The 24400-nt window shown below is 43.6% G+C and overlaps 1 protein-coding gene across 1 annotated transcript in view; it reads right to left on the bottom strand.

Annotated features, from left to right (window-relative positions):
• Nucleotides 1–20880: 20880 nt before the first annotated feature.
• The window catches only part of BMP7 (bone morphogenetic protein 7), a 45232-nt gene continuing 41712 nt past the window's right edge, over nt 20881–24400 (bottom strand). The window contains exons 5-7 of the mRNA XM_075721151.1: nt 23083–23159; nt 22320–22430; nt 20881–21030 (exon numbers count right to left, since the gene is read on the bottom strand). Coding sequence (XP_075577266.1) covers nt 20881–21030; nt 22320–22430; nt 23083–23159 — 338 coding nt within the window. The remainder of the gene's footprint in view (nt 21031–22319; nt 22431–23082; nt 23160–24400) is intronic.

Raw genomic sequence — 24400 nt, 5'->3', positions numbered from 1 at the left:
TGGAATGTAAGATGACTACTGTCTTATCCTTTGTTACAGGTTGTTAAGATAAAATTACCCTATATATCAACAGCACTGTCAATGAAATTAGAAAGGGCATTCTACCTCCAAGCTGCCTGGAGGGTTTGAGGAGGGAAGGCAGTTGCTTCTCTATTTATTTTGGTTTTCCATTTGCTATGGAAGAAAGAAAAGGGGTTTGTTTTGGGGTTTTTTGGCTTTGTTTTGTGCTTTCATGCAAATGAAAAAGAAGAGAAAAGCCAAATAGGATGTGCAAGGCAGGTTCTGGATATTTCACTAGCTGCGCAAGCAGGAGAGGAAAGAAACTGTGGCTTGGTGAAAATCCTGTTCATGCCTGAACTGCAGTGGCAGCAAAGCTTGGGTGCAAAGAGACCCTGCAGCTGTAGACATGGCCCCCACGTAGGGCAGAGGTTGTGAGCCCCTGAGCTAAGGGCACCTCATCTCTCCTGGGCTTTTGTCCCCCAGCAAGCGTGAGCTCTGAGCAATGCCTGCCTGGCATGCAGTGTCCTTAAGGGTGCTCTCCCACAGGCGATGCTGGAGGCCAGCAAGCAAGGAGCACCCCGAGGTGTTTCACCAACACCACCTCTCTCACTCAGTGCTTGAAAATCCCTACTATCCAATGTGGTTAAACATAACCAGCGGGTTGAATAATTAAGAGGTCTTGGGAAGACAGAGGCATATGTGCATGACATATTCCCCGGAGTCTCATTCACATAGAAAGTGAAGCTGACAAGGAACACTTCCCAGAGAAGTGTCTTCTTTTCAATTATTTTAAATCCCCTTTAAATAGCAAAGGCTCCTGGGGTAATGTGTGCAGGCTCTGCTCACTCTAATGAGTATTAGCTTGTGCAGTAGGTCCTGCTGGTGGTGAGCCAAGGGCGCGCAGCTCTGTCCTTCCCACAGTCTGCGTGCGACTGCTCGGGAAGGCAAAGCAAACCCTGGCAGCCCCATTCACACAACAGCTGTCCTTGCTCCAGCATTGGCCCTCCGGTCCCAGGGAGACTGGCTAGAGAGCAGGGAAGGGTGCAGATCAGCATCAAGCTGAAACAATGGGAGGTGAGGGTTGGCATCCTGAGAAAATTATTTGCATTTTTGGGAAGACCCAATCTAATCTGACTTCTAATTCAGCTCTGGGAAATGCTAACAGATTGGTGTTTTCTCTGCCTTTCCTCAAGACACCTCTCAACCTCAAGTTTTCACCCGTGGTTTGCCCCGTTTCTGTTTCCACCACTCTATATCTACTGCTGCAAATTTGTCAGCTACGGTTTTAGGAGCACCCTCTTGCACATTCACTAATGTGTCTCTCTGGTATCTTTTAAAATCAAATTGTGATGCTGTTGCAGTTTTACTGGCCTTTAGAGAGAAACCACTGCAGAAGATCTACTTCTCCCAGAAAGCATTTTCTGGAAATGTGAATCTCATGAGTGTGCACAGTCTATATTATCTGCCTGTACTCAGGATAAATCCCATGTTGACCTGTTTTCCTTGTAATTAGGCTGTATTGCTAAAGTAATTACCTGGTTTAGACTTGTTACATTAATTGTGTCTTCAGCTGTCACTACTCTTGGATCCTATAGCCATGAGAGTGGGACCCAGAACTTAACGCTCATTGCCTCTATTCCACACAAAATTAATTCCCTGCTCCAAACACCTCCCCCAGATGATCCCTGTGGTCTAGAAGGTGACGGGCTGTGGTGGAGCTCAAGGGTTTCTTGTGGCGGGACAGGGCCCTCATGTAAGTCAAAGACAGCCTCATCACTTAAATGTCCTCTCTTTTACCCATGTCAGCTTCTGCTACAGTCTCACTCCTTTGCCTTTTCTTTCTCTGTGTTTACCAAGCACTTTGTTTTGCTTCTTTTTTAAAAAATAAAGGTTGGTTTTCCATTTTTTGAAACTCAGACATTTTACACTTAGAATATTTTTGTTTTGAAATCAGAAAAAAAAAAACCCAAACTGAAAACAATACTGGGGAAAAGTTGGAAATAAAAAGCTGAACTTGGGTGAGAAATGCTCTTGGATTCGCAAAGCATTCCTCAGTTTCTGCCGTCTCATCTTGTAGTGTGTCAGAAACTTTACGTGTCACTCTCTCATGCTCTTGTGTGTGTGTGTGCGTGTACATATACGTTTGAGAATTTTCTCTGAAAAGCTGTAGGGCTTTGCTACAGATTTTCCATCCCTAACCATGTCAAGAAGAAAATATCTTAATGCTCTATTCACAAAATGCTTTTGGCCTGTTTCCATTTGAATGTTATGCTTGTTTGCATAGGCAATTCATAGGGGAGTTCATAAACCCTCTTTCTGCCTGAATTTGTGAATGCCTGCCCACGGCATGGGCTTAAAATTACATTGGAAAAGGGGCTGTTTGGGACTGATGCATACGATGCAAAATGCACGTGTCCTTTAAGTAACTCGGATATGTTTTCAAAGGAGGATGTTTTTCCCATGGACTGAAGGACACGTTTGTAGCACCTACTAATTTCTTCAGCTCCAAAACAGCACTAAGTAAATAGTTGAGGTTTTTGCCAACTCAGTGTTTCCAGCACTTGTATCTTCCCCTTAGAGAGGTCCCTCATTAAAGGACAACCTCTTACTTTACTTCTTGTTGCTTAGTTCCAGCAGGAAGCTCTTCTCCTACCTCCATTCCCAGCCTAATACTGTGATAATGGGGACAAAACTGCTTTTCGCAGTCCTGCTGCCCAGCCCCGCGCTGCGGTGCCAATAGTGGCCGGCACAAAACGGATGTTTGTCTTTATTAATCACACACACACAATCTGCAACCTGAACTGTGTACAGAAATGAATGGAAAAAGTGCAACCTGACCACAAAAGTATTATTTTATAAATAAGGTCCTTTAGTAGTAGTTAATTGGATACACATTTTGCTAGATTCATGGAACATTAAAAACTATCATATCCGAACTGACTGACGAAGTTCATGTTACATCTCCAAATTACCAATGACCATTTTGCCTTGCAACATCAGACCTTGGGTTCAGAAATCTAGCTTGAGGGCCTTTTTTAAGTACATGGTGCTTTTTTTTTCTAATAGAGATTGATTTAGTGTATGTTTAATGGCCCCATAAATCACTCGACATGCCCAACTCGCATACAAATTCTGCCAAAAAAAAAGTTTTCAAGAAAGCAGATGCCTTGTTCTTGGAACCAATTTGCCTTGCTCTCTGCGTGTGCATGAACCCACTGTTTCAAGATCCTCCTTATAAAAATGTTCTGCTCTCCTAGGTCTGAACATTGGTCATTTTCTCTGGGACTGCTTTCTTACTATGCCAAGTTAAACTCGGGCGATTCCCCTGCTGTGCCCGTTCTGTTCTAGTGCCTTTTAGATCAGCAATAAATAAATTCATTGTGCATTTCAACAAGAAGAAAAAGAAAAAGCCGGGGTCGCATTGTGCTTGCTCTTGTGAAGATCTATTGTGTGCAAAGTAGTGTGCTATCAAATGGCGTAGGTCATTTTTCATTACCCCACTGAGGATGCAGCTCAAAGCAGAGGATTATAGAAACTCATTTCCTTTGGTTAAGGAAAAAAAAAAGAGTTAACATTCAATAAACTCAAGGGCTATGACGCAATGTGGCCCTCAGAACCTTCCGAGCAGAGCTGTTAATAGCTTCCTTTCCCAGGACGCGGGTTTGCCCCATTCACTTATCGACTTTGATGCATTAGTAAAAGAAAATATCAACCCCTCATAACTCTCAGAAATGATACAATACATCACTTGAAAGTAAGCTAGGATCAACACATTGTTAACTGTTTGATCTCTCGAGTCAAAATTAATGATAGGTGTTTTGCACACAAAAAAATGAATGTTAAAAGCCTATTTAAGCTAACTAAAGACATCCATACAACATCAGGGTTGAATTGGAGGTGATTTCCTGCAATGCAGCTGTTATAAGTTTATCAGTCTGCGGGTGGCAGTAACCAGTAATCATAACCACATTGCAGAAGGGTGGGATGGAACTTATCTTTAAATAGAAGATCTAACTAACTAACTAACTAAAGCAAGCTGGTTGAGAACTAAGTTCACGGTTATAATTCACTAGAACACCCATGGGTCTGGGAGAAGCCAGTTTTCTGTATATTTTAAAGAATTGAAATGATTCTGAAGGTTTAACTGCTAGGCAGGGAGAAAGCAAGGTTCATAATGATTAACAGCAGACCTCCTGTGCTCTTGTACTCGCAACATTTACACAATAATGATAGCTAATAAGAAATGGCATTAAGAAATGACTTCAACTTTCTCCGCTGAGATGTTGCCATAGGCTGTTGATGAACTTTTAGCTCTTTCTCTTGTGACATGGAAAGGAAAGATCTGAAACGTAGCATATATTTCAAGCAGAAGAGCGATTGAAAAAATTCCAAGAAATCTCTCTGAAGAGCCAAAGAGAAGTGTTGCACTGCGAGACAATGCCTCTGGACAATTACAGCCTGTTAGTTTTAATGCATCTTGAATTGCTTCCGTCTGCAGCTAATCTGACCACTGGAAACAGTCACTTTTGCAATGCCCTTTAATTTTTCTGATTTGTGTGTGGGCGGTATCTGTTGGTATTAATATGAATGTTTTCCGGATTGAATTAGAGAAAACAAGACGAGCTTTCAAAGTAGCGTCAACTTTCTTTGAGACATGTGAACTCAGGAGCATGTATGAGGCAGTGGGAAACGATGCGGATGATTTAGGTCTGTCCCAGATCGCTGTTGTGCAAACACAAAAAGGAGTGACAGAGAAGTCCCACTGGATCCTCAGATCTCCCCAGCACCACTCGACAGTCTCTTTAGCCCTCTTTGTTCTTAATTTTGCCGAATACTCGGCTCTTCCTGGGCGCTGCTTCAGCTGCTTCAATCCCTTAGAGCTGTGCTTGTGACCAGCTTCGCTGCCCGCAGCCGGTGGGGATACCCCTATTTCCTAACTCACTGACCCATGCAGACCTGGTATTTTCTATGAATGAATGAATCCCTTAAACAGTTAAGGAGTGAGCCAAAATCTTGTTCCATCCCAAAGTCAGCCAAACACATGCTTTGTTTTTAAACTGACACAAGTTTAAAATAGCTGCTGGGTTAGCCTTTCCCATCAACAGAGCCGGCTCCTGCCGCCCCTCGGCGCTCCCTCCTGCAAACAGCCACCTTGCCCTTGGCTTGTAGGAATTGTCTTATGCCTACGCTTAAACCTGGTTTCTGGAAACTGCAGGTCCAGGGAAGTTCAAGTTTGCTTTTTTATGGAGAACAGACTGAAAAATGGCAACTACATTTTAAGATAAAATTCGGGTAAAAATTACTGTCTTTTTAAAAATTCTTCACACAGCTTTCCTTCAAATTTTGATGCAAGTTTAAACCTAAAATAATTCTTCCCCATGTCTGATATCTGTGCTTTATTTATATAACACCTTTTTCCATAGAATTTGTTTTATTTCAGAGGTGTTTTTCAGTGGAGAAAAAAAAATTATTGATAAAACTGAAAATTTGAAATATATTTCAATTAAGACACTCAGCCATTTCCAGTTTTTTGTTTTCTGAATCTTACTCAACAAAACCTCTTAATTATTTCTCCATAGCCATGGGATCAGCCCACTCCCTTCTTCTCCCTAATGGGACTATAAAATCCTCAGCTGGCAGATCTGCAAGCACGCCAGGGTGTGAGATGTGACACATCACAAATATCTGAGGAGGGTAAATTTTCCATTCAACAAAGTAGTAGAGAGAAAGCAATTTCATTGCCTATGTGATGACAGGTAGATGGTGGCCAAACACTTTCCAATTTTTGACTTGCTATGGATTTTTCCCAGTGGTTATTACTTTACCTATCACCCATCCCAGGCAGTCTGGTGACTGGTCTGGGATAGCTGGACTGGGCAGGACCTACGGCCACTCGGTGCTTGCCCTCATGCTTATCTGCTTACTGGGCGTGATTACTCCTTGCCAGGCTCCTTGGCATAAACTGTGCCCTCCTGCGTGCCGTTCCAGGGCTTTGCATGCTTTACAGCCTGTCTCATCATATCAGTTCCTTTAAAAATTCTGCCACTTCTGCAAAATAAAAATTTTACAGACAGGGAAACTGAGGCACTGATGGTTGATGCCTCCTGCCTGAAGTTACGCAGTGGATGACGAGAAACAGAAATCAAGACTCCAGATCCGACTCCTTCCATATCATACTGAGTTACGTCTTATTTAAAGTACAGAAGTGAGTGTTGCAATTATCAAAGTTCCATATAGGAACCTTTTCTGTCGTACGCTCTGAAATACTCTGTTGTGTTAATCATTTAAGATATAGTAAGGGCTGTGTTAAGATACTGTGTCGTTTAATGCAATTCTTAGACTCACAAATTCACTGTTAAAACACAGCCTTGCGAAAGCATGGGAAGCACTGCCTATCAGTTTCAACTGGAGGAAACTCTATATGCAGAAAACAGGGGAATTGGTAAACAACCAGTTAAGCAGTTCAGCCCGCTGTCACTCTATCCCCACTGCATTGCAAAGTGCTGAATTCCTAAATGTGGAACCCAGATGCAAAAATAACAAAGACCACATTAAAGTGATGCTAATCATACAAGCTATGGCTCTAGAGGAAGATGCGGAAGTGCTTGGGAGGCTGATATAGGTAGGATGGGGGGAAAGATAGCACAGCCTACGATTGCTTTTTCAAATAACATGTGAGGAGAAAAAGGTTTCCGTGCCTCTACCAAACTTCCTTGTGTGCAGCCTTGGGCATCTGAGACCGTGCGCATACACCCACACGTGCGGGCAGGGCTCCCAACCCCTCCGCAGATGTGGGGCCCCCCAACCTTCTAGACAAGCTTGGGAGAGGACTATCTTGGGAGCAACCCTTATTAGAAACCAGCCATGGGATGTGAAAAATCTACCTTTTTTACACCAGGCTTTCCAGGGAAACAGTGATTTCAGATTTCACTAGAAACACCCCAGCTGCCCAACGGGCCACGTGAAAGCAGCCCAAGCCCCCGCCCAGAGGCACGCCTGGCCCTGCTGCCTCTCCTTGCTGGTGACAGGACAGGCTTGGCTGCGAGGGTCCCCGGGGAGAGGAAGGCAGGACGGAGGCAGTTTCCTGTGCCCACAGTGATGTAGGGCAGAAAGTCCTGCTACAGTGGGGCCAGGCATGCGGGTGGCTTCTTGAGTCTGTGAAAGGCTGTGTAATGACACAGTACAACTAGGTGAAGGTGAACACTGGCATGCACTTAGTAAATGGGTGATTGTTTCATCAGTGAAGTCTTTGGGGATGGAGCCTGTGAGCAGGGTAGAGATAGGTTCCTCTACTTAAGCTATACCACCTGGGGGGAGAGGAAATGATGCCTTGTGATTGAGAAAACCTGATGGGTAAATTATCACCAAATGAGGTGAAAATCAGAAGCTCCCAGAAAGGACTGAGTTACAGGATTTTGAACTAGTCACTGAGAAGTTGAGCTGAGAGCTTGGTGCTGGAGGGCTGGTTAGTGAGGGTAGGGCTTGTCCTGAGGAGGTGAAATGTCTCATGGCCTCTGGTGCTTCGGTGGCTTCAGGAAGGTGTGAGCTCTCCTTTCCCTGGAAGGACAAAGTGCTGGTCCTACCTCGATGTTGCAGCCTGCTTCTTTTGAGAAGACTCTGTGTGCCGGAAATGAAAAAGGTGATATCTGCTACTGGAGAGGTAAACTTTATCTCTTGTAGTCCTAAATAAAATGGTATAGTAGTTTGGAATGGCTGAGAAATATGGCAGTGTGGTTGATGTGGGGGTATAGGCAGAGTGGCCAGAAGTACGGTCTGGAGGAGCCCAGTCTTGGGCAGAGCTGCTACCCTGAGTGGGACACAGCAGATGAACAGTCTCTTCCACCTTTATCTGCTGGTCTTCAGCTAGCCTGGTTATAAGTCTGGAAGCAGAGGTGTTGGGATGTTGGGGTTGATCACTGAACAGTCTGCAGCTTAACTTACTGTGTGAATCCTGTGAAAAGAGTTTCTGTGCAGCATTTTTAGAATGATGTCATTTTAATTATTATTCAAGTGCTTGATTTGTTCTGGCTTCACCTTCTTCTTGGTCATGACCAGGACTGGGGCTGGTTATGTACAGAGTCAAGTTAGGCAGTTGCCTCACTTGCTGTGGCTAGCAAATTCTGTCTGCTGGCTGTGTGTTTTGTGCCTTGTTCTGCTGCCCTCTCTGCTCTACTCACTGCCAAGGTTGAGCACAACGCAAAGTAAGAGGAAGGTTCCTGCAAGCTCTTCCTGCCCTGCAGACAAAATAATCCTGAACTTTTGAATTTTGCTGCTGTAGCATGAGCTTGTCCTCTAAGGAAAAGAAGGTGTTGCTTTATCCATGTAGGGGACCAAAAGCATTACTTGGAACAGGGGGTGCAGAAAAAAGAGTAGGAAGTGATGTTCTGCCTTTGAAAGCTGATTTGCTCTTGTCGTCAGGACAGCAGAGCTCAGTCTGCAGTTCTGCCTGGAGTGATACTGCTGGTCTGCGCCCCAACCCTGGGCGGGACGTAGTGAGCTTTATCCCAGAGCGAGCTGATTCCAGCTTTCTGAGTAATGCTGGCTTATTGGCATAAGCTTTCCTTTGATCTTGTAGACAGAAGTCCACAACAGCTGCTCTGCAATAGATAAGGAGAGCTACTCTCCAGGATGATCCTGTTTGGAGATTAGTCCTCCGGATGTTGCGCAATGAAGAAGCGCAGCCCGTAAAGGCGAGATAGTCCTGTTGGTGCCTGCACCCGCAACTGGGACAGAGGGGTCGGTGAAGGAAGCTGTCTGCTCGTGTATTAGGGCTGTAGCATGCTAGGTGTGATGTAAATGGATGAACTTCTGCTTTGCCTCTCTCTGCTGTATACCCACAACGGTTTCCTCTTATGGAGGCTGGGGAGAAATGCTATTCTTGCCTGTTAAAGTTGGGGCATGTACACCAAATCTGGAAGCTACTGTAAAGATTTTTTTTTTAATTTTTTTCCCTTTTAATGGAAATTACTTGACTACAAACTCTTCTCTTAAAGTTTTTAGTAAGAAGTTCTTAAAATTTGCTATTCCAAATAGACTCACTAAAGTGCCTCTTTGTGCATTACTTGACTTAATGTTGCTTTGGTCTTGCAAGAGAGAATGGCAGCATTCACTTGAGCTAAGTGTTTTTGGCAATGTTGATTTTTGGGCTTCCTGCAGGGATTGCAAAAACCTGTTGGATGTATGTATTTTCAGTAGGAAAATAGCTCCGCATTCCTTTCAAAGCTTTTGGAGAGGATGAAAAATATTCTGTATGAATGATCTCTGAGTGTGGGTCATCATGAGTCCAAGCATTGTTCCTCCCCAGGAATCCACTACACCTCCAGACAAGCTATCCAGCAGACTGAAGTTCACCTACTTAATGCCTGGAGCAGGTCTGATGTGGCTTGTGTTGCCCCTTGGCCTTTGCATGTTGCACCTTTCTTGGCACTTGGGGATGTTGTGAGCTGAGATTCCCCTAACGGTGACGCCAGCTCTCTCTGTGAGGAGCAGGACTTGGATTTGGAGGCTGCCAGAAGTGTGGGTGAGACTGTGGAAATAACCTTTGCCTGTAGTCAAAGGTAGTCAGGAGTGGTGGTGGACATGACTTCACCATGCCCACTGCTCAGCATGAGTAACCAGTTCCATGCATTTCCATGCCAACCATTAATTTCCAGATGCAATGACTAGCACAGTATTTTCCATTTCCAGATCTTGTTTGTACTGGCATGATTTAAAATACTTTGTAATTACAGTGGTTCCTATAGTCAAACTGCTAGAGCGATGCATGGTGCTTGGAAGTTTCTTCTTTAGCTAGCAATTTCGGTAATGACAGTAATTCAGATAATCTATCTTTGTGGCCTTGTGGCTTTCAGAAGTATAGGGCTTTTTTTTTTTTTTTCTTTTTTAGAGATGTAGCCCTATCTCTATATATAGCTCGGTGGCTATCTAGTATTCTAGATGTGTTAAAATAAACTTGACTGTGACATTCCAGTCCCGTTGCCACAAACTTTCTGATGTTGCTCTTCATGTTAATGCAATCAAGCAAATAGGGAAGAAAATGGAGGGGGCGGAGGGGCGAGCTTGGCAGGCAACTGCGGGCACCGGCTGGTTATATTGCCAGAGCTTTGGGGTTTTGGTGCGCGCCAGTAGCATCTCCTTCTTAAATTGTTAAGCGATTGTGAATATGCTGGACTCTTCCCCTGAGCTAAGCAGACTGGATGGAGGTGAAAGAGGCCAGGGCACAGTAAGATACCCTGGATGTTGGCAGTGAGGTGTGCAGGCCTGGGTGTGTGGGGTGGGCTGTCCCCAGAGGGACATGCTAGCAATGCCTGACCAAGCTCTGCGTTGCTCATGTCTGCTCCCCGCAAGTTAACAGCTGAGATGGGACATGGCAGTTTCCTCTCAAAGGTGAGGTGACCTCGATGAGTACAACTTCAGGCAGCAGTTGAACTTCATTTTGGCTAACAACTCACAGCACAATAAATGGTTTTGGCAGCCAAACGCAACAACATTCTATTGAACAGAGAAAATCCTTCAGTTTTGGGAAGATGGCTGAATCCCAAAGCTGCTCTCATTTGCTAGTTAAGTCTACTACCAACAGAGACTCTCCTAAATTACTTCTGGGAGAAACTGGTCAGACAGATCAGAGGCAGACATCTCCCTTGGTGTGCAATTATATGTGCTGCTTGCTTTGAGAAGAGGCCAAAGCAAATGGGAAGCAGCAATTAAGGTAGGCACCAGCAATGAAGACCTAAAGTATAGGGCACAGTGTTCATCAGTTGTCACTGTACAGAAAAGGTCTCTCCTTAATTTGACTGAAGAGGGAAGAGCTGTAGCTCAATATTTTTGTGTATTGATCAAGTAAGTGTTATTTCTCCCAGAAGACTCTCCTATGTAGAGGAGGGTGGGAGGGGCAGATGTTGATTACATGTAAACTCTTCTGCAAATGTGTGTGTGACCTATGTCAAGTTGCTTATTCTTACCCTCCCTTCAGAGGCAGGGAACAGAGGTGGAAAGATTTGCCATGCCTCTGTTCAATTAACCTGTATATTTTCAACTAGAGGCTGACAAAACTGGGGGATCCTGAGCCTAGAACAAGCACTTGAGGTCACTACTTTCAACTGACAATAAATCAACCAAAATCACTGTTTTGAAGTCTTAAGCAGTAGGAGCAGTAAATGCAGTCTCTCTGATACTCTGTGACCACGTAGCACATTGAAGGTTGCAGGAAAGAGCTGTTGAACACACAGCACATCATGTCCAGGATGTGTTTGTATCCATAGTGTGTGTGGGAAGTCATATATTTCCTGTAAAGCAATAAAACCTCATTGAGATCTAGCTGAATTCAGAATCTGTATGTAAACAGAGATTTGGGTATCAACAGTTTTCTTTGTTGTAACCTGTGTATAGGGTTGTTTCTGCCACTTTCCAGAGATCTAAACCAAATGAGATATTGTTGTCACCTGGCTCTAGAACCAGGGAGCTTTAACAGAGGCATCAAAGCCCAGGTGGCAGCGGGAGCAGTGAGGGCCAAACTGCTTCTGTTTGCAGTACCTGTACACGTATGCAAGGAAGTGCTGGGAAAGGTGTGTTAGAGACATAACAAAAGAGATGTTGGGTATGTTCCACCTTCCTCCATAAGTGTGTAACTTGAGGTTAGCTCCATCGGCAGAAATAATCGATTTGATCCACAGAAATCTGTTGTCTGGCAAAGGACAGAGTGCTTATTCCTTCCCCCCTGCCCCGCTCCCTTTGCTGCTTTCTAGGCTTTGCTTGAAGCTACTGTAGGTTTTGAAGCCCTCTACCAAACCTAGATTGGGGTTCAACTCCCCAGTTCTTAGGGCAGTAGTCAAGTTACCTTGCTTTTCTTAATTGTGTGTACATGCATGTATGTATTAGAAACATGTAAACACATATACACATATGGCTGCAAGGGTATACAAAACACAGCAGTGGTGAGGACTTGCCAAAGCAGGCTAAGAGATGGAAAAAAAATCAGGCAGTTCAGGAAGATGGCTTGAAATTAGTGCTGGAAAATAAACATCATAAGGGCTGGAGCTAGCTCATTTGCAAGTGCTAAAAGAACTGTCTCTGCCTGCCTCCCCAGTGTTTGGCGGTCCTCTCTGCAACCATCAAGTACAGTGGCTCCCTATCAACCTGTCTTGGATGTCCCCTTCCTTGCTTGTGTCCCGTCGACCTCCATGCCATCTGAAATCCCTTCTCTTCTAAACAATGTTGCAAGACTTGCTCTCTAACAGCATGATCCTTGATGCTGTCACAGTTTTATTAAGGGCCTTAGAGGCTTGGTGGTCAAGTTTATTGCTTTCCTCACCAATGAGAGAACTATACCCTGCTGCCATCAAGAAGCAGTGGGGACAGCAAAGCTCATTAATGCTTGCACTGTTAATGAGAAATAGGAAGTATTACCTTCAGCCTCAGAGCCCTACTTGAAAAACAGTTGTCCTCATAATAAAAGGGGGCCACTCTTCCACCAGATGCAGGGTGCTATGCTCTTGTCTTTGTCTAGTAAGTGCTCCTGCTGCAGGGACATCAGCATCCCAGGTCTTTTCTGGAAAGCCTGTAGCTTATGCAGTTCTTTGGTAGCTTGCACTAAAGGTTTTTAATTTGTCCCAGTGTATCTGCAGAAGAGGGATGTTGTGTCTTGCTTACGGTGTGGTAAGGGGCTGCAGAGTATCTGTGCCATGCTCTCACAAACTGAATGTCAATCCTGTGTTTGATTGATCAGCCAGGGACTGACCTAGATGATGACAATCGTCATGATCTGTTCCAGCTCTCCATTTGCTGAGCATCTTTCAAGAGGAGGTAGGCGAATCATGGACTTGATACTTCTCTGGTCTTCTACCCCTTTTCATAAAGTGAAGGAGAACACATCTGAGGAGACATCAGAGTATGTCTGACACATGGTCTGGAAATGAAGCAAAAGCAACTCCAGCATCCTGCAGTGTCAGCGGAGATGTTTTTCTTTTCATTTTCTAAGAGGTGCTGCAGCAGAAAACCAGATCTACTTCCTCAAAGACTGTCACTACCATCTGGAGAACATAATATTTGACCTGTGGGCTTAATTTGCTGTCAGTCTCCCACATCTCCCAGGAAGAAGTCTCCATCTCTTTTACCTTCAGGCTGTTACCTCTTGCCCAAACGACAGGCTTCCCAAGGCTTGTTCTTGAGCCAGATGAGAAACATGAAATAAATGAATGCAAAATACAATCTTCTTCCTTTTTAACTAATACCAATAAAAACACTTTGAAGAGAGAGTGCTTTGCAAGTGCTAATTAATAGGACTGTCATTGCGACTCCACATTGCCACTGCAGAGGAATCAGGCTGTAAAGTGCAGCGTGTCACTGAAGACACACGTCTCTCTGGTTGTGATTTTTTTTTTTTATTGAGCATCTTGTTCTCAGCTGCTACTAGAAGCAGGAAATGTCTTAAAGTTGGGAAGAGCTGGTACAGTTTGTGCATTGAATTGGTTATGCTTTTCCACCTACTCCCGTGAAGCTGGAGCTATGGCTTCTGAGCAGAAGTCCCTCCAGCAGCTCTCAGAGGGAGCTGGCTGCCATTCCTGACTAAAGACTGAAATGGTTGCAAGATCATGGCTGAGCAACTGAAGTGGTGGAGGCTGGGGTGAGGGATACCTCAACCTAGAGCCTATACTTCATCCCCAAGCACACCAACCTCATCAAAGTCCTTTACTACCGTATCTCATCCTTTTCTGTGGGCCCAGTGGAAGAAATTGCAGGACTTGGAGACAGTGCAGCAGGGTCCCTATCAAGTGTGGTCTAAGCACACCCCCACTACTATGAAGAGTTTTGTTTTTTCCTGCAAACCAAAAATACAAACTTTTAAAAAATATCTGGAAGTAAACAGTTACATGATCCACTGAAATTCATAACAAAGGACAAATTGAATCCTTCATGCTGTGTAACAGCCATAAATAAAGGCTTTATGGCTGAGAAGTTGTAGGCAATGTTCCAGCAAAATTGGATTTATTCCCTCCCCACCCCCTGCAATATAAATCTCTGGAAATGGGGGTTCCAAGGGCTGTTCTGACACAACGTTAACTGCAGCTTCTTAAACCAGACTCCCTGCCAGTATTTATAGTTCACGTTCTGTGCATGGTATGTGTGTATATAACTGCACCAGCTTTTACAGTTGATTTCTCAGTAGTCATGTGAAACCAAAACAACTGATGGGCTGAACTTGGAATCATTTGTGCATTTCTCTAATTTAAAAAAGAAAAAAAAAAAAGTGTGCCTTGCTGTTAGGAAAAAGATCTCTTGGTTAAAGTTGCTCCCAAGTTGATGGTGACCCATCAACATGACACCTCTGTGTTATGTTCCTACTCCCCAAAACCACTGGCTGGGTTTCCAGAGGAACCCTGCAAGATGGATTTCAACACCTGGTTGTACAGTTGCAAAGTGAGTAGCTGTACACTTTCTTATCACAAATGCCTGGTCCTACCTCTACTTGCTGTCCACTCCAAAATTTAGCCCTGAGGTTTCATGAAATACATCCTTGGAGTAATTAACCAAGTCCTAAAACTGCAGTCCAACCAGGTCATTCCCTGTTGAGGAAGAACCACTCAATTCAGTGGATTTAAGAGCTAGATTCTCCCTTCAGGAGCCAAATATAGGCCAGTAGTGGCAGTAGATCACTGAGAAATTAATAAACAAATTGGAGGCAAAACTCTTCAAAATGTCAGTTTTGGATCATCTGAGTATGTTGGTTTGTGCTGCTTTCTTGTATGCTTAGTATATAGTCAAAGATAATAGCTAAAATGAGGAGTTTGTTCTCATTAAGCAATTGCCCAAATATCCTTTTTTTTTTTAAGAGGCTGACTAGTACTTCTGCCCAAGGCAGACAGATGTAGAGCTATCAACCTCTCTGCTCTTGTCTACAGCTTGTTATAAACACTGAACAAAATGGCTTAAATCGTTGGGACCTGAGAAATGATATCTTTGAGCTCTGACCCTTCATAACCGAATCCAGACACTGAATGTCTTTGCTTCCACATATTTTACATGACGCACCTGACACAGCAGCAACAAATAACACAGGAATAAATCCAGCAGCCTGCAACAGTTTGCCTTCATTAGCCAAGCCAAAGGTCACCTTGCTGGTGTCACCATTAGTGTCTGGCCACTACCAGGGCCATTGCCTGCTCTAGACCTTAGCAGAGAGATCATGCAATGGAGGTGAAGGTGGGGAGCCAGGTCGAAAGGCTCCCAATGCCTCTGTGGGGCTTTTTGTACCCCACAACCACAGTGACATCCCAAACCTTTATGTGTTGCTTTGGAAATTTAGCATAAACCCAAAGTCCTGGGCTTGAGCTACAGGTGCTGACACATTAAAGCACAACAGATCTGCTCGGGTCCTGGTATCCCCCCCTTTTTCTTAAGAGCTGCTTAAAATAAGACCATTAGCCCAAAGTTATCAGCAGCACAGGGCTTCTAACTTGGGAGTCACTTCAGCTTCCCACTCAGAAAGGGTCAGTGCATGTTTTTAATTATGGGCAAGCCCATGGATGTTGCAGTGAATACAGCCAGTCGCCCCCTCCCAATTCCAGACGCAAAATGCTCCATTCCCCAAATTACTGCTGACTGGCCTGGGATTGGGTTTTATTGCAGACAAGCAAGCCAATTCTTTGAGGGTGAGGTTAATTCAAGCAACCCCATGTAGAGCCTTATCCTGCAAATGGTTAAATGCTTAACCATGCCTGCAAAAGTTAGTCAAGTGCAAAGCTACCTTTCTGAGGGTTTGTGGGAATGAGGCTGTAGCCCCATTTTCTCCCCTAATTTCCCCAGTACTTTTCCCTGATGGAAAAAAAAGAAAAAAGTGAATGAATCTGATTATGACTTGTCCCGCTTTCCTTTTAAATATAAAACCAAACTCAAGCTGTCTAAAGATTGTGCTGTCTTCCTTTATGGAATTAATTCAAACATCAGGATTCTATTAATTGGAGAAGACAGCAGATTCGTCCCAAAGTGGCAAACCTCACAATATCAAAATAACTCTCAAAACATTAAAATTAAAAAGTCTACTCCTACTTCCTGGTCAGCAAACAGACCCTAGGGAAACCAGCGTGCACGCTAGGAAACAAATCAGTACGTTTAAATGTGCGTTATCCAAAACTTCTGATCTTTCTTAGCTGCTGGTTTAGGAATACAAATTCTACTGCATTAAGCAGAAAAAGGGAATAGATATTTTTATTTAAAACAGAGTAACTCAAAGTGGCCATAATAATCCATTTGTGTTGCTTTTGTACTTGGGTAATGAATGGCTGTAGTATAAAGTGTTCCTAGTTTTTGCCTCAAGGTCTTGTCAATCATTACCTGATAAATAAAAACTTCAAACAGGCTCCTTCTAGCTTAATTGGGCAGAATTTCTCTCCAAAAGAAGGGCTGAGTACAGAGAATGATGTGTTCGTGGCAGCAATGGAAGTCAGCAAGCAGGGTGTTTGGATAGAAATTTACAGAGGATGCAAATTCTGAACTCAAGAGATGAGTCTGTCTGGTTTTACTTGTCCAGAAAGTGTCTGTTCCCATCGCAGGCAGAGCGGAAAGGATCGAATAGAGCAGCAGAGGAAATCCCACGGTCCTTGGCAACACTGCTGAGCTGCGCTTGCGCGAGCTCTGCTCTCCCTCCCTTGTTTTAGGCTTTACAGCTGACGCTTCCATAAAAATCAGAAATCTTAAAATTACACCAAAGCTTACTTAAATCATTATCTTTTATTATCTGAACGTTGGCAACAACGGAGGCAGTTTCCTGCGTAGGGACAAAAGGATCCTATTGTCAGTACTGGAACAGATCTAAAACAGCTCAATTAAGCAAACATAACATCCTCAAAGTTTGGCCTGAAAGGAAGTCAAAATAACCGATCTATAAAATGTTTTAAATGTGCTTTAAAATGTCATTACTCAGATAAATCTAGCCATTTTGAAGCTGGTTCGCTAGAGTTTTATGGCCCTGCCAGTTTATGGCAGCATATGTATTCATGTCAAGAATTCCTCTTCCAGAACAGTAGATGAGGAGACAAAGCCACAGTAGCGCTGCGGACCGAGGGGAGGCTGCAACCAGCTCAGGAATGGAGTTTTGGCTCCTAGGCTGGGAAAGCTGCTACGAAGCATATCCAGCAAGTTGTGTATGTTTGTGGCAGAGCTGGAAACCAACCGATATTTCATGATATAAGGCTGGACGTGTTGAAGTCAGTGGTAAAGCTTCTGTTGGCTGCAAGACTGGCACTGGAAAACAGGATTTTTTTTTTTTTTTTTAATTTTTATTTTAAATTCTTCCTTCCCTTGCTGGAACCACCTCTGACTTGCACTGGGTCTAAATGCAGAGAATTGGGACCATACTGAGAAATACCAGAGGATCATCCTTCTAAAATTAGTCTAGGCATACAAAAGCTGAGCAGCCATTAGTTTAGGTCAATGAAGGTCTTCGCACTGATTCTTTGCTGGACTTCAGATCAGCGCATGAAGCAAATTTACTTATGAATTTGTAATCACTTGTGAAAGATGGTAGTTTAACTCCAAAATGCTGATGATTTAAGCCTCTGGATCAGCAAATACATCTACATAAAGTGGCACAACTCTGCTCACAGTTCAAAGTAAACAAAACCCCAAAATTGCTGTTATGCCCTGAAGATATAATGTTTAGTTAATACAGGGATTTAGACCATTATTTTTTTCATCTGCCTCCATAGCAATGCGGTGTGGTATCCACAGTAGGAAACTTCATGCCAGCAGCATCTCTGAAATATGCTAAAACAATCTAAATTAGAAAATGTCAGCTTCTTGGCTGATGCTCCTTTTGGAGTTTCTTTTTTCCTTTCTTGTGCCTCTATAATTTTATTGGGATGACTAAATCTCTGAACTATGTTAGCAGTAAACAGAACTAATTTACCCCCTGCTTCTTTGAAACAGCTGCTGACAGCTGCGCTATAATTCAATCATGGATCTTTGCAGTGCAGTCTGCAAAACATATTCATATTTTTTTTTTGTAGTCTTCCCTCTCTGTTGTATTTGGACTGAAGGAGTCGCACCAAATAGCGACATGTGCCGATTTTGCCCGTACATAGAGATTGAGCTACATGAAAACAGAGGCTCAAGATGAAATATTGCCCAGCCAAAAAGGTTCTTTGAATATAGGGAGAATAACCACACAGATACACAATGTTGTTGGGATATCTTTTGTAAAGTTGCAATGATTTATTTTACTAGTTTGTACAAAAGGCTTCTGACAACTGCTCTATGAAAAGAACCAGAAACGTGTATGCATTTTTGCCAACTGTTAATAAATATCTTCTTAAATAAGGAAACAAATGAGTTTAGGAACTGAGAATCATTTTTCTTGGATGTGATTGAAAAGGAATTCAGAGATGGAAATAAATAATTCTTCCACTTGTGACAACTATTTACATAAAAATGTACAAACAGTGAAGCTGATGTTGAGCCTAGCAACAGAAATCCTGTTATTGTGTTTAAAACAAAAACAAAACAGAAACAATCCCCACATAGTATTTAATATATGAATCCTATACAGCAAGATACCGTGGTCCAAGTTAAAAATGCAATACACCAACGCAGTGACCACCAACACTGAAACACCCGCAAGAAAAACTAATCCTCGACTACTAAATAGTGGAAGTTTAGGCATGATTAGCTTTTAACTTTCTAGGCAGCACCTTAACTTCCTTTAGGAGGTTTACAGAAGCGCTGGTCTGTATACGTATACAATGTCAAGAGACACTTCCAGTCTGTGTGGTTTCAATACCTCACTCTAAATAAGAGATGAACTGAGGGCAGTTTTGGCTGTTTATGGCAGATGGTCTTGTCTGCAGGCTCCAGGGAGAGATGGTCTTTTGGTTTCAGCTGTTGTCCTGCCATTTGGCTGTCTGTGACTATCTGGTCAAAGTGTCACCTTGGGGCAGTTAGGAAGTTTGCTGGAGTCGCTCTTGCGGAGCGCGTGCCGCAGCCAGGCTGGTCCTGCAGATGTTCGAGTTGCCTGGGTTGGAAGTTGGGCACATCTGGCAATGTGGCAACTGCTCACTGAGGCCCCCGTCCAAAACCTACCGATGTCATGGAGACACTTCCACTTTCCCATGAGCCTAATCCTGCTACTGAGAAAACTGCTGGGAAAACACCAATTGACTTAAATGAGATTAGAATTAGACCATCAGAAACAAGTTTCCAATTTATTTCATAGACAGTAGGGTTTTTTTCTTCCTTTGCTTACTCTTTTTAAAGTGAGGCATCTGGTCTGGATTTGATCTGCGACTTAAAGGAAGAGCAGCAGCGAGCGATTTCCAGAATCGGGCGGTTGCGTTCATTTATCTTCTTTCTCTAACTTTCCTCTAAGGCAAGATACGGAGCCAAGTTCCCACTGTGGCTGCATCGCCCTGTCCACTCACTGAGTAGAGAGAACCATCTCCAGGGATTTATGATGTTCTGGACCCATCTGTTGGAGGTTTAGGTTTTTGAAGTTTGGAGATTTAGAGCTGGGTGTGCTGTGGACCTGGTGTTTTATTGGACAGAATTTTCTGTTTCATCTCCCTGGTGAAATTTATGCCAATCCTACTTTTGTATGCCAAAGCGCTGAATTGGTTTTTGATTGGTTACTGCTACTTTGTATTCTTATTCACAGCAACTTTAATTGAGTTTTAATTACGTAAGTGTGATGTTTGTGTAACCTGTGACTTTAAAAGAAGGAAAAAGAAAAGCCTTGAGGGGACACTTTCTTGCTCCTGGTTCCAGCTTGTTGGTGTGGCTCTTGAAAGGGATTTTTTTTTTTTGATTTTTTTTTTTTAAAGGTGAAGCCAATAATGGGGCAGGGCTTTTATTGTAAACACTGACCCTGGGAAATAAGGTTTCTTAGCTTGTTTCTAGCTGAATCTGTGTGGTGCTGGGTGTACGTCCCAGCTTACAGCACCTTCTGCACTTGAGCCTCCACATTCTCAAAAAAGCGTCGGAACTGGTTCTGTCAGTGAAGTTAGTGGACGTTTTCCAAACAGGAGCAGGATCTTTAGCTGGCTTTCACAACTCCGTAACTGCATAGGATACCCCAGCTAAACATTAGGTTTAATCCCTGTTTCTTAACATTTTGCTGCTTTCCTGTTTCAAGTTGATAGCAAATTCAAATTCTTCCTGGTTGCTAGAGGAAATTTCCTTCCCCGTTGACAGAAAAAAGTATACCCAAAAAGTCTTGCTCTTTTGAATTATTTTCTTCAGTTCTTTTGCTTGCCAATTAGAAAATTCTTTTTTTTTTTTTTTCTTAGACTGATCTGTCCTTTGAATTTGTGTCAATCCAGATATAGCTTTTGCTACTATAATTTAAAACTGGAAGTTGCATGTAATTAATCTTTGGTTTTGCTTATGAAATTGAAGCAAACAGAGGGATGGAGGTAATAATTCTCTAACAAAATACCTGTTCACTCCAGGTATATTTTGTTCACTTATTTTATTGCAAACTGTGTTACAGGAACTACACATGCTTATTAGTCACAGCACATTCTCACCTTGGATAGATTATTATTTTTTAACTCACAATCAGCACTGGTGAGTTTGCAATCTTCAGAAAGACTCATTTGCAAAAATATGTATTGTAGGAGCCAATTTTGTAGGCAGATTTGGTTTTAAATGGTTTCTCTGGCTTGTTTCAGTTTACAAGCTCATTGTCTGTAATAAACTAAAACAAAATGTGTTCAAATGCCACTTAGATCCAGAAACTGTTCCATTGTCTGAACTTTCAGAAGCCCAGTCCTAAAAACTGTTTGGGATTTTTTTTAAACCCATTGCTGGAGTGCTAACCTTTTCCCCTCCCCCACATAGCCATACAAAACCACTCTTTACAAATAACTTTTTTTTTTTTCCTTTCCTACAAACCTAATGACAGCCACATGCTCGTACCACCATGTTCCTGTATTTTTTTAAGATAACATTGGAGCTGTCATCAAAATAGAGTACTGAGATGGCATTGAGTTGTGTAGGAGCACAGCAGGGTTTCGGCACAGTCTCTGGGTTTATAAAGTGAACCTGGGGAATGAAAGTAGAGGCATGTTAAGATTTACTTTTCTCTTCTCCTCCCCCATATTTTTCTTTCCCAGGCAACTTTGTCTGTCCCCTACACTCACTCAGACATGTTTTGAACACCTGGCTTTGTGTACAAATGTCTTGAGATGTCCCCTGCATGTACAGAGCCTGACGCACGCACCCAAGTCAGATCTAGTTGGAAATCTTCCAGTGAGGCAGGTTTTTATTAGAGAATTCCCATTTTTCAGAGCAGTCAGCATTCTGCAGAAGCGTACCAGTTACGATAAACTCTGCAGGACATGCGGGCGAGGTTTTGTGAGAAATCCCATCAGCCCTGGGCTGCCGCTGGCAGCACCGGGACCCAGCTGGGGCCAAGGGCTCTGGGTCCCCTGCGCTCCCTGCTGCGGGACCTCCGAGGAGAGAGGGGAAAAAGCAATCTACCAGCATAAAAACACTCGGATATTTCTTCCCTTGGAAATGTGGATGCTTCTAGTTTCCCTAATACCTTTTGCAACATTGCCCTTAGATGTGCACAGGACATGGGATGTAGATGAAAGGGTGGAGTGAGCCTCCTCGTGCCCTGCTGATGTCTGCAGGGAGCTGCTGAGCTGGACCTGAGCTGGGTAAGGGAGGGCATCCAGGCAGGTCAGCTGGGGGTGCTGCACAGCCGAGGTACTTGGGACCAGCAACGTCTTCTGGCCTGTGCCAAGAGCTGTGCTGCGTTGGCTTTGGTGACACAGCTGGGGCTGGGTGGCCCCCAGCCAACAGTCCCCCTGAGCACAGGCGCTGTGTCGTGAGGACACGCCAGCTCTGGGCTCCCATCTGGACATCTTTGCACAATTTTATAACACAAATACACCCACAGAGCAGCTGGGCTGTGTAATTTTGAGATTTGCTGACCCATTCCTCAGTCTGCCCCCAAATCCTCTTTAGCCGGCAGCCTACAGTGGATTCTTAGAGAGTTTTTCCAAGAGATGCTAATAGCGGGTCTCACGTCCTGCTCTTTGCTTCCCGTGCAGTGGGACTATACCACCATTAACATGTCTATCATAGGGCCCTTTGAAACTAGAGAGAGCATGTCAAAGCTTGCAACAAAGACAGGGTAATTCCTAGCCAACTATTAATTCAGGCCACTTGGCTAGATATGTTTAGCCAGATGCTGCAGGCATCTTAATGAGCTAATGCAGACTTTCCTCCTCTTGTTAGCTTAGAGATTTTTTTGTGTATAAACTTATTTCTGAGTAGCACCTATCAAAAATAACTCTGTACTAGGAGCTACAGTGTGCACCTACCAGTGTCTGTACAATGGCATGATTTGTAGCATTCATGTATGAATTCAACGGGAAAGCACATTCTCCTTCACAGTAATACGCAGCGTAGCCCTCCGGAGCGATGATCCAGTCCTTGATTAAATTGAAGATATTAGATTGTGGAGAAAGACAGAAATATGGTGCAGTGAAACAAGAAGTAGAACAGCACATAAATCTAACAATTCATACGTCTGCATGCAATTACAGTAGCCTGCAAAATAAAAATCTGGTCCTCTGGCCTTTCTAATGCTATCTGGTACGCCTCTAAAGCGGCTGCTTTTCCTGGAGGGACATATCCTACTTTGCAAACATGCCCATAATGTAGCTGGGTTTAGTTGTTCATCCATTCAGCAGTGTCCTCCTGGCTGTCCACAAGGATCACTTCACCCATCGCTGAAATGCAGGTACAAGCTTTCAGAAACGAAAATGTCTTTAACCAGATCTAAAAGAATTGATAGATGAAAACGGAGAGCTGTATGTGCGTTCAGTGCTGCCAGAGGAAATTCAGGGGGCCACAGTCACTCAAAAGGACCTAGTGTGTTGAGTTTCTAGCCAGTGTCACACTAAATATTTGTACACCCTAACTTTGCAGAAGCACTTCTTAAGCATGCTAAAGGCTTAAGGGTTTTTTCCCCCCAGGGATAAAAAAAACCCAAACAGTTATTGGCTTGTTCTCGCTCTTGGAGGTCAGTAAGTGATGTGCAAAGGCACTCCAGCTCACACCCCGGTCGGTCACAGCCCTTACCTGCCACCCCAGGTCCCTGAAGCTGACGTAGAGCTCGTGCTTCTTGCAGGCTTGTCGCTGGTCGCTGCTGCTGTTCTCTGCGCAGGGGGAAAGGGGGGTCTGTAAGGCTGGGCTGCTCCGGCTCCCGCAGCCCTCAGCAATGCCCCAACAGGGAGTGAGGCATTGCTGCTCATCTGTTGCACTTCTGGCTTTTTTTTTTTTTTAAACATTTTCAGTTTTAGCCATAAAATAATGGCTGGGTTCAATACACATGAAATGCCCCTCTGGCTATTTGTGCAAAGCCAAAAAAGGCTTGGAAAAATAGCTTTTTTTTTTCCTTCTCTCTTTTTTTTTTTTTTTCGTTTCTCCCCTGCAAAAAGCAGCTTGCTCTGACTGTTGCCTACTATATAAAATGAGAATCTGTGAAAGGAGTGATAGGGAAAGGCGCCATTTACATTTCTGTCTTTGAATTGCCTGCATTACTGGTGATAGTTGCACCTTCAGGCCTACAAAGGCAACGTATGACCTTAAGGCAGTGTGAAGTCTGTTCCTCTGTCCAGTGCTGCTGGATCCAGATTACAGACCTCTCACAATAGGTAACAGTGCTAAAGCCGAAGAATAAAGCATAGGTCTGAATCATGGATCTGAACACCCACGACTATCAATGCATTTTTAAAGTTGTGTCCTTGCTGGATATACAGCCTGAGCTGGAGACCCAAGCAGAAGTACCGGAAAATATTTTTTTCAGCTCTTGCTGTTGGAAACTGGAGACCCAAGTAGAAGTACTGGAAAATATTTTTTTCAGCTCTTGCTGTTGGAAACTAACTCAACATGGGGTCCCCAAGCTGGAAGTAGGACACTGGTTACAGGGACTTTTCTAACCTAATCGTGGAAGTAAGAAATTCTTTTGTCCATTACCCATCCATTAAAAATAGAATTGATATAGCAAACAGATGAAAAAAATGTACACTTAAACTGCAGACCATCTATGCTCAGGGAACTGCAAAACCCAGAACTTGGAAACATAAACCATGGAAAACCATTTTAAGAGACTCTAGGATTTCGGTGAGAGGTACCGAAATACATACATATGGTCAGGTCAGAGAAGCCACACCTATCACCAGGGCTGCAGAAAAACATCGTTAGTTCTAGGACAGGAATGACCTGATTAAATATCAGGAAGCTGCAACGAGACTGACAGGAGAGAGCTCTCCCATAGCCTTGCAGGTAACCCCAGCAACCCAAGGCAAAGGTGAGGCATGAAGACGATATTGTGCCCTGCGTTGACCTTTTCCTTCCACCTCTTGCAAGCTCTCCTTCCGTTCAGTGAAGTGCTCGC

This window comes from Pelecanus crispus, chromosome 14 (assembly GCF_030463565.1).
Source record: "Pelecanus crispus isolate bPelCri1 chromosome 14, bPelCri1.pri, whole genome shotgun sequence".
NCBI lineage: Eukaryota > Metazoa > Chordata > Aves > Pelecaniformes > Pelecanidae > Pelecanus > Pelecanus crispus.
Note: the sequence above shows the minus strand (reverse complement) of the source record. Positions and strands in the feature narration are given on the sequence as shown.